This window comes from Sorghum bicolor, chromosome 4 (assembly GCF_000003195.3).
Source record: "Sorghum bicolor cultivar BTx623 chromosome 4, Sorghum_bicolor_NCBIv3, whole genome shotgun sequence".
Taxonomy (NCBI): domain Eukaryota; kingdom Viridiplantae; phylum Streptophyta; class Magnoliopsida; order Poales; family Poaceae; genus Sorghum; species Sorghum bicolor.
In genome coordinates, this window is record NC_012873.2 from 56,737,769 (window position 1) to 56,750,390 (window position 12,622).

At 37.7% G+C, this 12,622-nt stretch overlaps 1 protein-coding gene and 1 non-coding gene across 2 annotated transcripts; one reads left to right on the forward strand and one right to left on the reverse strand.

Annotated features, from left to right (window-relative positions):
* On the forward strand, positions 1,911 to 11,350 carry LOC8066152 (histone-lysine N-methyltransferase SUVR4). The gene is made up of 10 exons (XM_021458638.1): positions 1,911 to 2,270; positions 2,435 to 2,536; positions 4,910 to 5,105; positions 5,359 to 5,722; positions 7,272 to 8,224; positions 8,465 to 8,751; positions 9,393 to 9,459; positions 9,646 to 9,696; positions 10,160 to 10,266; positions 10,983 to 11,350. The coding sequence occupies exons 3-10, from the start codon at positions 4,911 to 4,913 to the stop codon at positions 10,990 to 10,992; spliced, it is 2,034 nt and encodes a 677-aa protein (XP_021314313.1). The 5' UTR covers positions 1,911 to 2,270; positions 2,435 to 2,536; position 4,910; the 3' UTR covers positions 10,993 to 11,350.
* On the reverse strand, positions 11,759 to 11,829 carry TRNAG-GCC. The gene has a single exon. It is a non-coding gene; the product is annotated as a tRNA-Gly (tRNA).

Here is a 12,622-nt window from a genome sequence, read left to right on the forward strand (position 1 = left end):
TTATTTGGACCCTAATGAGACTATAATAATTCAAACTATAAATCATAATAACCTCTACTATTTGGATCTGTAGATTATAAAAGCGGATTGTTCTTAGCTAGAGTACAATAACCTATAATTTGAAAAATGTAGGCTAATGAGAGATCAAAGTATTATTATAGTAGGATGTCTGAATCAACCTTATTTTATTTGGACTACAATCCAATTGGGATCTAAAGCTAGACTTATATTTATATTGAAATAGATGGTTAAAAATACAAACACTTGACTTAGAACAAAGTTAATATGATATGTAAGAACATTTAAAAAACAAAGGGAGTATAAGGTATGGCTTCTTAACTTAGGCCTTGTTTAGTTCTAAAATTTTTTGGAAAATTGACACTGTAGCACTTTCGTTTGTATTTGACAAATATTGTCCAATCATGGACTAACTAGGGTTAAAAGATTCGTCTCGTCAATTCCGACCAAACTGTGTAATTAGCTTTTATTTTCGTCTATATTTAATACTTCATGCATTCGTCTAAAGATTCGATGTGACGGGGAATCTGAAAAATTTTGCAAAATTTTTTGGGAACTAAACAAGGCCTTACAAGTATGTATCTGCATTGACACTGTACTCCCTTTATCCCTTAATTTTTGTTCCACAATAATGTCATCACTTTTTCAACACATCTTAAATCTCTATCTCCCTCCTTCTCATTTTCTATCCACCGCATATTTTTTTCACCCCTCTCTTAGGTCAGTCTCAATGCATGTTTCATGTGGATGTCATACACATTAAATATGGTGCCACATAAGCAAAATTCCTGACTTGGCAGGGTCATTAAATGAAGGAGTTTCATCAGATGAGAGAGGAGTTTCATCTCCATGAAACTCATGTGGCTCGGTTACCTAGTATATAATCTTCGTAACTGTGTCATGAAATTATGCATTGAGACTGGCCTTAAGGTCATCCTAAATTGGAGTTTTATGACCCAGTTTTCAATACAGCTATATTTCGGAAACAGTGCAGAAGAGTTTCATCCTTATAAAACTCTCTACTTCCATGCAACTTCTATCATCTCCTTTTTTATTAATATAGTGTCATATCAGCATATCTAATATCCATAAAACTATATTAGAATTAACCTAACCCACGTGCTCAGGTCTAAAATGACATTTAATATGATATAGACGGAGTATTTTCCATGACTCAAAATAAGTTTTTTTTACTTTTAGACTTCTTATTTACCATTCATCTTATTCTATTTTTATGTAAATAATGAAATAAATAATCCATTATTAAAATATTTATAATAATAAAATAAGTAAAAAAACAAAATAAATAATATTTATAAAAAAATTTCGAATAAGACAAACAGTCAAACAAAGAGTATTAAATTAAAAACCATCACTTATTTTAGGATGAATGGAGTAATATATCACAGGACAAAATCAAAAACTGCTAAAGACAAAAGCGAAAGGACTTTTCTTGTGTAATTTCTGTTTTGGTACAAGGCGAGGAGAAAAGAAAGGCAAACTTGATGCAATTTCTTTTTTTATTATTAATCTCGGGGCATGCTGAAAAAAAAAACCGAAACCTTGGACGGTATATTAAGCATCATACTCTTTTACCATTTATTGATTCTCAGAAGAAATTTGCATCGCATGGAGACGGATTACTAAATTTTCCGATTTATTTATGATCATAGTATGACCCCAATGCGTCATGCATGCACCATTATGGATGGCATCATTACCGGTGCTAAACGCGACAATTTTTGAGGGCGTGTTCGCAAAAAACCTCTTCCTCACGCAGGGAAGGGCAGGGGCCGGGGAAGACGAACAGCCGAGGCTGCCGAGCATACCGGTCATCCCCGGTCATAATAAAACCGTGTGTTGCCTCTTTTGGCCCCCTGTGCCTCAGCTTCTCGTCGCCTGGCTCGCTTTTGCCATCTGGCCAGTCGTACAGCCAACCCCTTCCCTTTTTTTTTCTTTCCTCCCCTGTTTCGGAAGGCAGCTCCTCCCACGCCAACGCCACGCCTTGTGCCAAAAGCCCTCTCTCGCCTCAACGACGCCTCTTCCTCTTCGGAATCGCTTGGCCTCTCCAAACCCTAGCCCGGTGGCGGCGATCGCGCGCCGCCGGGCGTCGTCCGTCGCGGGGAGTGAGCGGGGGCCGTCCGTTTCGGGCGGCTCGCGCAGGAGGCGCGCCGGCAGCCTGATCACGCCGCTGGAGGAACGCCGATCGCCCCTGCCTCGGTTTCCTCGCCTCCGGCGGCTCACTTAGGAAGGTTGGTGCGCGTACGTTCGGGGCAGTTGGTGCGTGCGCGCGCGCGCGCGCTTGCATTTTGTTGCGTGTTGTTTGTGGTGCGGACTGCGGAATGGGGTTTTCACGGTGGGGTTTTCTGGCCCGTTTCCGAGAATTCTGACGCGTTGTTGCTTTGACTGCGACTAGGCTGGGTTTTCTATCCGCTCCACCATCGGCGGAAGCGTGGGAGAGGCGGCGCAGTGGTTCTGTTTTCTGGTCTTCGTCCCATTCAGTGGTTCCTTGAGCAAGGTAAGGTACATGTGTGTGTCTTGCCTCACTTGTTGCTGTTGTTAGTAATGTGGGTTTGTTGTTGTGCCCTGTTTTTACGAGAGTAGTGTGAGTTTGATGTTGATCTGGCCTGTTTCTCCGTGAGACTGACTAATATGGATTCGACCGTTTGGGGTTGTTCTGGGATGTTTCTCCGAGTTTTGGGATGGTTTCGGCCTGTTTCTCCTTCAAGAGTGATGTGGTTTTGGGATTGTTCTGGCCTGTTTCTCAGAGAACTGATGTGGTTTTGGGATTGTTATATCACTTTTCTCTATAAAGGTTTTGGTGTTGTTCTGGCCTGTTACACATTTTAAGTGCCCACTTGCATTCTTAGAGCAACTCCAATAACTTATCTATGGTCTTGTTTAGTTTCGAAATTTTTTTGGTTTTGAGTACTGTAGCACTTTCGTTTTTATTTAGCAATTATTGTCCAATCATGGACTAACTAGACTCAAAAGATTTATCTCGTAATTTATAGGTAAACTGTGCAATTAGTTTTTCTTTTCGTCTATATTTAGTGCTTCATGCATGTGCCGCAAGATTCGATGTGACGGGAAATCCTGAAAAGTTTTTGGTTTGAATCAAAATATTATCATTTTCTATTCCAGATTTCTCGCTAGCTAAAGATAAATAGTGAGATTGTCTCTCTAGAGCATGCACAACCTATCAAAAAGTTATAACAAAAGACAGAGCGGGCTTTATTCGAATGACTCTTTAAATGATGATTTAGAGAGTGAGATTAAGAAAGACTCTTGGAGATGCTCTTATATGATAGACAAGTATGTTGGTGTTCCTTGGCGCACAATCAATATGAATTTGTTCCAAAACTCTCTCAACGACATATCTATGTTTTGGAGAACTCTAAAAAGGGTCAACATGTACAATAACTGATCTTACACAAGGTTGCAAAATTTTAAAGTAAATATTAGCTTCATTTGAAAGATATAAAGTTTATAAAGACTACATGAACAATGACATGTTTGAAAATTTTCACACCATCCAGTAGAGTTGAATTTGATCTTAAAATTTTGCTTCCTTATGTAAGATCAATTATTCTGCATGTTATCTTTATAGAGAATCTCAAAACTTATAGGTATGTTTCTAAAAGGGTTTTGGCAATCCCGCTGAAGAGATTAATATGATTACATAATTTTTTTATGATTTGTAGTACAATCAATTTCATATCCTTTGGATCCTATGTCCCAAGTACATAAATTTCGTTGCATTGAGAAAATAAATGCATATATCTTATGTTTGGCAACTATTTCGATTTTTTCTGGTGCAAGTGACATGAAATGTATTGTACATACGGAGTATTTGGCAAAATCCAGTTTTCTTTGATTTGGATTCAAACTAGATGGATGTAATTTGGCTGCTCCAATGAGATGTGGCATGTGAAAACCGATGTGTATTGCAGCTGCCATGATCAATCCAAAGGATGATTACAGAGTACACTTTATAGAAGAGAGCTAGGATTATACATGGCAATGGGGTCTTGATCCCCGATTTTCCGAAAGAACTTTCCAAAGAGGGACGAGTAAAAGCTACTCCCTCCGTCTAAAGTTATAAGTCATTTGAACTATTTTAAAGAGTCAAAGAATCTTAAGTTTGATCAAATTTATATAATAAAATAATAACATTTATGATACCAAATAAGTATTATTAGATTCTTTATTACTTCATTAATTATATTTTTAGATTATACCTATTTGATGTCATAAATCTTTGTAATTCTCTATATAATTTTGATCAAACTTGAGATGGTTGGACTCTTCAAGAAAGCTGGAATGACTTATGATTTGGGACAGATGGAGTAACTATTTTAGAAAAGGCAGAACTACTTAAAATTTGGAACGAAGGTGTATTTGTTTTAACAATTTCATTCCAATTACTTTCTAAGTTCTCCAGCCATTATTAAGCTATAGAATCCCAGGTAGTAAAATAACGTTGATAAACATTTACTTTGTTTGTGGGGTTCTTCTACTTTTTTTCTTTTTTTTTTGTGGGTGGGTTGGGTGGGGGGAGTTCATCATGTCAATCAAGTTATTTTGCTCCATTTTTGTACACTTGGTTACTTTCCTAGAATAAGGATTTATTTTGGATGTATCAGTTAGCTTCCATAAGATATGGTTTGTTTCCTATGATTCCATCCCAATACCAGTCCATGAGTTATATATGGACGAAGTATCAGATTCAGCAAGAATAAGTTCTGTAACCTTGCACTGCAAGTATTCTTAACGAATTTCATGATCTGAAGTATATCTCTCCCATTCTTTTAGGAATAAATTAATGTCTGCTCTTTGAGGGGTCATTTTTCATATCATGTTTGAATCTTACTCGTTTCATTGCAAGCAGGATGGAACTATCCAAGACTTCCATGGAAAAAATAGATGATGCAATTAAATCAACGGCCGATTTTGGTTTTTCAAAGGAAACTGTTCTACGAGTATTGAAAAAACTGCTAAAAGTATATGATGGAAACTGGGAGCATATAGAAGCTGATAACTATTCTGTTTTGGCTGATGCTATACTTAGTGATTCAGATCCCGAAGTATGTTTTGGCCTTCTATTCTGATTTTGTAGAGGCTTTGCTCAGATCTCTAGTTAGATATTTAATGTTTTTTTTTGAAGCAATCATATTTTTGACAATCATATTTTTGACATAAATTAATTGTGATGATATGCAATGATTTTGTGGCAAATAAGAAACTGATATATTATGCTGAATTTAATACATATGGGAACCATTCTTCTTATTAGTTCATTAGTTTACCATGTTTAAGCCAAACTCATCACTGTAGCAGGAAGGGCAGAAAAAGCGAGCTGAGAAGAAGAATCTGGATTCAGACCACCATAGGAAGAAGCTTAAGACTAAAGAGCATGGCCGGAAGGCAAAATCTTGTACGCATGGCAGTGTGAAGAGAGAGCTAGCTGAGGTGCCACGTCAGCAAGAAGCAGAATCCTTAGAGGGGAGAACCAATGCTAATCAATTGCTGGAGTCTTCACCAACTATCATTAGTAAGGAACAAAAAATGAAAATAAGTCGTGCAGAGACTACAAGAATTGGTGAAAATGGTTCGACTTTACTTGAAAGTCAAGATCCTTGCACCTTTGAGACCCCACTTGCAGTTATATGTCCTGAAGTTTTAGAACCCAGCTGTCACAATGGTAATACTCTCATATCCATTTTATTAACAGTGATGGGTATTTGATTTTCAGACTTTAATGCTTCTGGTTTTGGATTCCCGCAATCATTTACATTTCTATTGCATTGGAAAAGAATACAGATTATCATGCCGATCTGGATGTACAGATTTTGGTGTTTTTCTTTCTTATATAAATAAATATATGCTGCTTTGGGTGCAGCAAAAATAATTTCAACTCGACTACCCCCCCCCCCCCCTCTTTTGTAGTTATTTTAGATTCTTTTTTTGTTCTTAATAAATAGATGTTGGTTTTGTGTTTTTTGTAAACAATGTTTACCCCATTAAAAAACCCTCTATTTAAATTGACAAGGAATCAAAATTGTGATTGATGAGTGGAGTGGAGAGGCTGTAAACATGCAATTGGATGGGATCATTTTTTTTGTCTGTTTTTGTTTACTGTGTTGTTATTTTGAAAAATTATCTTTGAATTGCTTCTATAATACTATCTGTTTAGGTGATAGAAGATTCAGCGATTGATAGTACTCCCACCATTCAAAATTATAGTTCACTTTGGCTTTGTCCTAAATCAAACTTTTTTAATTTTGATCAAGTTCATAGGAAAATACATCAATGTATAGTTTCATTGAAGTCTCCATTTGAACTTGCAGATGACCATATGTTTTTCTAAGAAGTTTGACGTAGACAAAGCTAAAGTGTGTTGGTCAAACTATATAGTTTGGGACTGACGGAGTAGAATAGAAAATGCTTTTGGGTCAATTTCACTCGGGCCTTGTTTGGATGCCCTTATTGAATGTTCTATAATCTTGTAGTAAGGGGTTTGTGTATGTATTTTGTACTCATACACTTTCTTCTATGATGAAGTGATATCTGGCTCACCAATGTGTTTGACAAAAAGCTAAAAACTAGTGGACTTACATTCCTGTTTGCAGGCTGAAAAAATCAATCATGGCCTAAGAGAATTGATGCATAAATTTCAAGTACCCTAGGGCATCATTTTGCTAACTGCAGTGCTGTTATTTTTTATATACATATGCCAGACAATTTGAGATAGGCCTGTGCATATCTCTATGTTTATATGGTGGTGTAGAAGCTATAGTTTCACGTGTTGCAGATTTGAAAATTACTCCCTCCCATTGAAAGTGTCATTTTTGACTTACAGGCTTCTTGTTTGGCCGTTCGTCTTATTCAATTTTTTATGCAAATAGTAAAATAAATAAATCACTGTTAAGTATTTTTATTGACAAAACAAGTCATAAAAAAATAATATTTATACAAAATTTTTGAATAAGAAAAGCTTTAATCACATCTGGATTTTCTAATCCTTACTTTCGGAACGGCCAAACAAGAAGTCTGAAAGTAAAAAACAACACTTTCAATGGGACGGAGGGAGTATGTTTGAACAATGAACACTCCACTATTATGAGGATGTTGATATATGTTTCTTTTCCTGTTTTGTTTGTCTCTCCTGTCCATATTCTTTGCTTGACTCCTGATATATTTATTAACTTATTACTAATTTCATTTTTCTATGCCGTTACAATATCATTCAGGACATCAAGATGCTCACATGATTTCTGGTGTCAAGCACCCTACTGATAAGAAGTTTAAAGGTATTTTGGTTGCACATGAAGGACATATGGTTGATGCATGTAGCAGCCAAGCGATTGTAAGCAGCAAAGATTTTTCCACCAACTTTCAGGTAGAATTGTCCAACTATGGAAAAGGGAAGCTATCATTCTTGTTCAACCCTTCCTTGGCAAATGGTTCTGATTTTCAAATGCCTGGCATTCAATCAATATGCAAGGCCATGGAGGCTAAATGCCTCAGGACATACAAGATCCTAGAACCCAATTTCTCTTTCATGAAACTTTTGGATGATACTTGCCAGTGTATTCTTGATCTGGGTTCTGGACCCAACGGTGGTAGTGCTGATTCTGGAGGTAACCAGAATAATCCTAGTAATATGAGGGTTATTCAGCATCTACCCACAGGCATCAAGAGACAATATCATGATGTCAATGATATAACGAGGGGTGAAGAGTGTTTGAGCATTCCAATAGTCAGTGGAGAGGATGGGGTTCTTCCTCCTCCATTTTACTATATATCTCAAAATATCACCTTCCAAGATGCCTATATCAACCTATCACTTGCTAGAATTGGAGATGAAAATTGTTGTTCTGGTTGTTTTGGAGATTGTCTAGCAGAGCCACTTCCTTGTGCTTGTGCACGAGAAACTGGTGGAGAATTTGCATACACAAGAGATGGCCTGCTTAAGGAAGGATTTCTAGATGCTTGTGTCTCAATGCTCCGGGAACCACTTGAACAATCTTACTTCTACTGCAATGGTGTTTGTCCTATTGAACAAATGAAGGGAGTAAACAAACCTGAAGCTTGTAAAGGGCACCGTATTAAGAAATTTATCAAGGAATGCTGGAGAAAATGTGGTTGCACAAGAAATTGTGGAAACCGTGTGGTTCAGCGAGGCATTACTCGCAAGCTGCAGGCAAGTGAAGTAACTATTACCCTTTCCTGCTAGATATAAAATTAACACTAATCCGTGCAACAGACAAATATGATGGCACTTGCAAGCTGCCAATCTGTAGCATCCTTTTGTTACCTGATCATCATAAAAAAAGGCTTTCCTTGGATTCTATGCATTCTGTGTTTACTCTTTTGCTAAACAGCTGACTACACCTTATATGTATGCCTTCTTAATCTTTTTCGTCCTATATCTTCATTTCAGGTGTTCTTAACTCCAGGGAAAAAGGGATGGGGCTTGCGCTCTGCTGAAAATCTTCCTCGTGGTGCTTTTGTCTGTGAGTATGTTGGTGAAATATTAACAAACACTGAACTATATGAGCGAAACACTGAGCTATCTGGGAAAAATAACCAAAGGACTGGTAAAGTAAAGCATACATATCCTGTGCTACTCGATTCTGACTGGGGCACTGAAGGTGTTCTGAAGGATGAGGAAGCCCTCTGTCTAGATGGTACTTTTTATGGGAATGTGGCAAGGTTTATAAACCACAGGTAATATTTATTTATGGTTAGTAACTAGGGTAATGTCCTTTGATCAGAAATTCATTATGATTCTTGTGAAGCTCTACGATTTGTGAATTGAATGGTTCTATGAGCTGGTGAGACTTTGTTTGTGCTTGTCTTTCTTTTTTTCTAGAACACATAGAGCTGTGTATCATTATATTAAGAAGGAGAATAAGGAGTCTAGGCGACTCAACAACCCCTTAGAAGGGCATGACCATTACAATAGAAGAAAAATCACAAAAGCTAAATAATACCAAGGACCAACAAAACAGTCATGGTCATAAGCTACGGAGCCCTTTGGCTCCCGCCATACGCCACCATGGCCTCATCTCTAATATCCTGCATTATTGTGCTTGCATTTCTTGTTGTGCTGCCTTTGTCTGATCATGGCCTCATCTCTAATATCCCATGGCCTCATCTCTAATATCCTGCATTTTGCTTGTGCTGCCTTTGTCTGATCAGTCTCTTTACATATGCACGTAAAGTATTTAGTAGATGAATGATTATTTGTTTGCTGGTTGTATTATTTCCTGGTGCCAGCATCTAGACAAAACAAAAAGATCTGATGCCATGCTCTGTCCAATCAATACTATCTACATGCTAACTTGGCATGCTATTGTATACTGCAGATGCTTTGATTGCAATATTATTGCAATTCCTGTTGAGATTGAGACGCCTGACCACCACTACTATCATGTATGTGCAACGCTACCTTTGTTTTTTGAACCGAAATATAGCAGGGGAGGCCCCCACTGTAAAGTTTTATTAAAATAAAGTGACTCAACAACGTTACTAGTGCAACGCTACCTTGTTACTGATGCTATAGCTTAAATTTAAATTTGAGTCCTTGTAACCTTGTTTTTCATGCTCCTTGTTTATCAGCTGGCATTCTTCACAACGAGGGAAGTAAAGCCTTTTGAAGAACTGACATGGGTAGGTGGTTTTCCTGCAATTGTGGTTATTCATCCCCCATTGCACTTTATTACTTCTTATAGCAAGTGAATGAACGAACATGGTTGTTCAGTGGCCATTTTTTAGGGGAAAATATGTGGAATCATCAATTTTTTCCATCCTAGCTGAATTTGGTTTCATCTAGTTTTTATCTGGGGCACTGGCGGCCATTATATGACTTCAGATATATATATGAACATATTTCACCATAGCATAGCTAGGGATGAGTACGGATGCTATATCTCCTAATCAGCTGGAACAAATTAGCCAACAGACTGCATAGATGTTGCACACCACATGCAATCTGGCACATTCCCATGCTGCTTATGCTGCCGTGGTTGCATTACCCATCTTGCCCCACCTGGTGCCGTGGCAACCTATATCATGCCCTACTTTCAGTTATCTAACAGAATATGCAATAATCTTTAGCACATTCCAACCGCAGGACTATGAAATTGATTTTGATGATGTCAACCATCCTATCAAGGCATTCAAATGCCATTGTGGAAGCGCATTTTGTCGGGACAGAAGGCGCATGTCAAGTGTCCGAAGGTTGCTTTTATAGTTAGTTACTGTTATTTACTGCAGTTAAGAAAGTCAGTTACTGCAAACTGTGTTAGAATTTCAACAAAAATGTTCATGATGCTGATTTCTTACTTTTAGGCAAATACATTGTCTGTCTATGTGAGTGTAAACAACTTCTGCACAAGAAGTAGAGAATTAGAATGGTCTGCTCAATATCACCAACTTTGTTTTGGGAGAAAAGAAGTGTGGTTAATCTCTAGGGTTCAAATTAGCACCAACTTAAGTAAAAGTAAATGAATACTGAATCACGTTTGTGTCTAATTCTGTGCTTGTGGCCATTTTACTTTGATTGATTAGGTTAAAGTGCTGTTTGTTGGTGATATTCTGTAATTTTTTCTAGAACACGCCATAGACGTGTAATGGATATTCTGTAATTTAATGCTTATTTTCTACTTTTAGGCAATTATTATGTTCTGTCTATCATGTGTAAACAATTCTCTGCTGGAGAATTAATTTGGTCTCGCGAATCATGGTATTGTGCCCAGATTTGGCACACATCATGTATTGTACTCAAAGTAGACCAACTGGATAAAATATATACCCAATCACTTTTGTGTCCGAAAAAAAATCTGAGTTTGTAGTCATTTAGATTTGCTTAATTTGTTTAAATATGTTGTTTTGCTGGTGATATTTTGTCGCTTAGGCTATATCAGCTGACTGTAAAGGTTGACATGCTTTCACAGGAGGATCTAACTCTTGAGCTCTGGTGTTATCCTGAGAATATTCAAGAGACTCAAGGCGGGGCAGAATTTTGCTGGGTCCTATTCTTTCATCGTCAAGACAGATGATGCCTTGCTTACCTTTGAATCTAGAGTTAATCTATTTGCTCGGGGCATGGACAAATGTTGTCGTCTAGGATACTGATTCTGGGGTGGTTCAAGAAACGTTGATCTACCAGGATTACTAGAAACACTTGTTCTTGATTATTTTTGTCAGCAAGAGATGTAAGTGATTCTGGAATGTGACTGAGCACTGCGACGGATCTGACTAGGTTAACTTAAGGGTTTTATAAATTGGTAATCCCCTGGTCGTTTGGACCATCTTATTGCAATGCTTTGCGTGCTAACTGATACCCTACGAACTACCCTGGCTCATGGGCTCCTTGCGGCTTGCCTGTTTGGAAACCTGTTCTCTCTTCTTACACGCTTGGTTGGACATGACATTAAAATTTTGTCGCCTCGATGATGCAGTCATGCAGATTGTGCACGCTTAGTCATGCAGATTGTGCATGTTTTTAACGTCTTCAGAGAAAATAAGATTTGTGTCGCGTTCTTGTCAAAAAAAAAAAGATTTGTGTCGCGTGTGAAGGGCTGCTGAATAACGCAGTTTATCAATGGATCCGAGGGACGTTGCTTGTTTTGTGCATTGAAACGAGATCGGCCCTGCATCTGCGCACTGCACGGCAAAAACACATCTAACAGAGAGACAAAAAAGGGACTGTTTCATTAATAAAAATAATTGCACCAGCCGGGAATCGAACCCGGGTCTGTACCGTGGCAGGGTACTATTCTACCACTAGACCACTGGTGCTTGTTTTATGGACCGCATCACCCCAACATATTGAAAACCGCATCTGCCCAGTTCTGTCACCAATGCAGGATTGAGATATATGGAGATGGGTAAAAAAAAGAGACATCTTAGAAAATTCATATTATATTTCAAAATTCATCTTAGAAAACGATAATGTCTAAATTGAAGATAAAAAAGAGACATTATTCATAGATTAGCGATTCATATTATATTTACTTTCAAAGCTCAACTAAACCTTTCTTTCTTCATGAAGATCATTATTGCAATATATTGGTCAATCTGGACTCTGCGTAATGATATAACTCCAGACAGCTCCCCCATTCGGTTCAGAAATACTGTCAAATCTTTTAGAAAAAGTTTGCTCTAGTTTTACTAAGAGCAAAGGCAAAGCTCCACCCTCAATTAGATTTATGGCTACGCTCTTTTACGTCTTAGTTCTTATTTTCTTTATTTCGTTCTTTGTTTGTTGAACTGTTGTTGTTGGACTGCTCTAGCATTTTAATAAATTTCAGTAGGGGTGTTTTACCCTCTGGTTTCATAAAAAATATTATATTTACTTTATTTAAGCGCTTAACATTAACCGATCAAGATATGCATTTTAGAAAAAAAAATCTAGAATTAGTTGACTAGTGATTAGTGATAACTATAATGAGAAGTACTTGTGAAGACTGTGCCCCTGCCTCTCTTTGTCTTCGCCCCTGCGCCGATCTCCGCAGTCAAAGGAAACTCTGGACTCGAACTCGATGATCTTCAGCGAGCTACGATCTTTGCACCAACGTATACCAAATCCGTT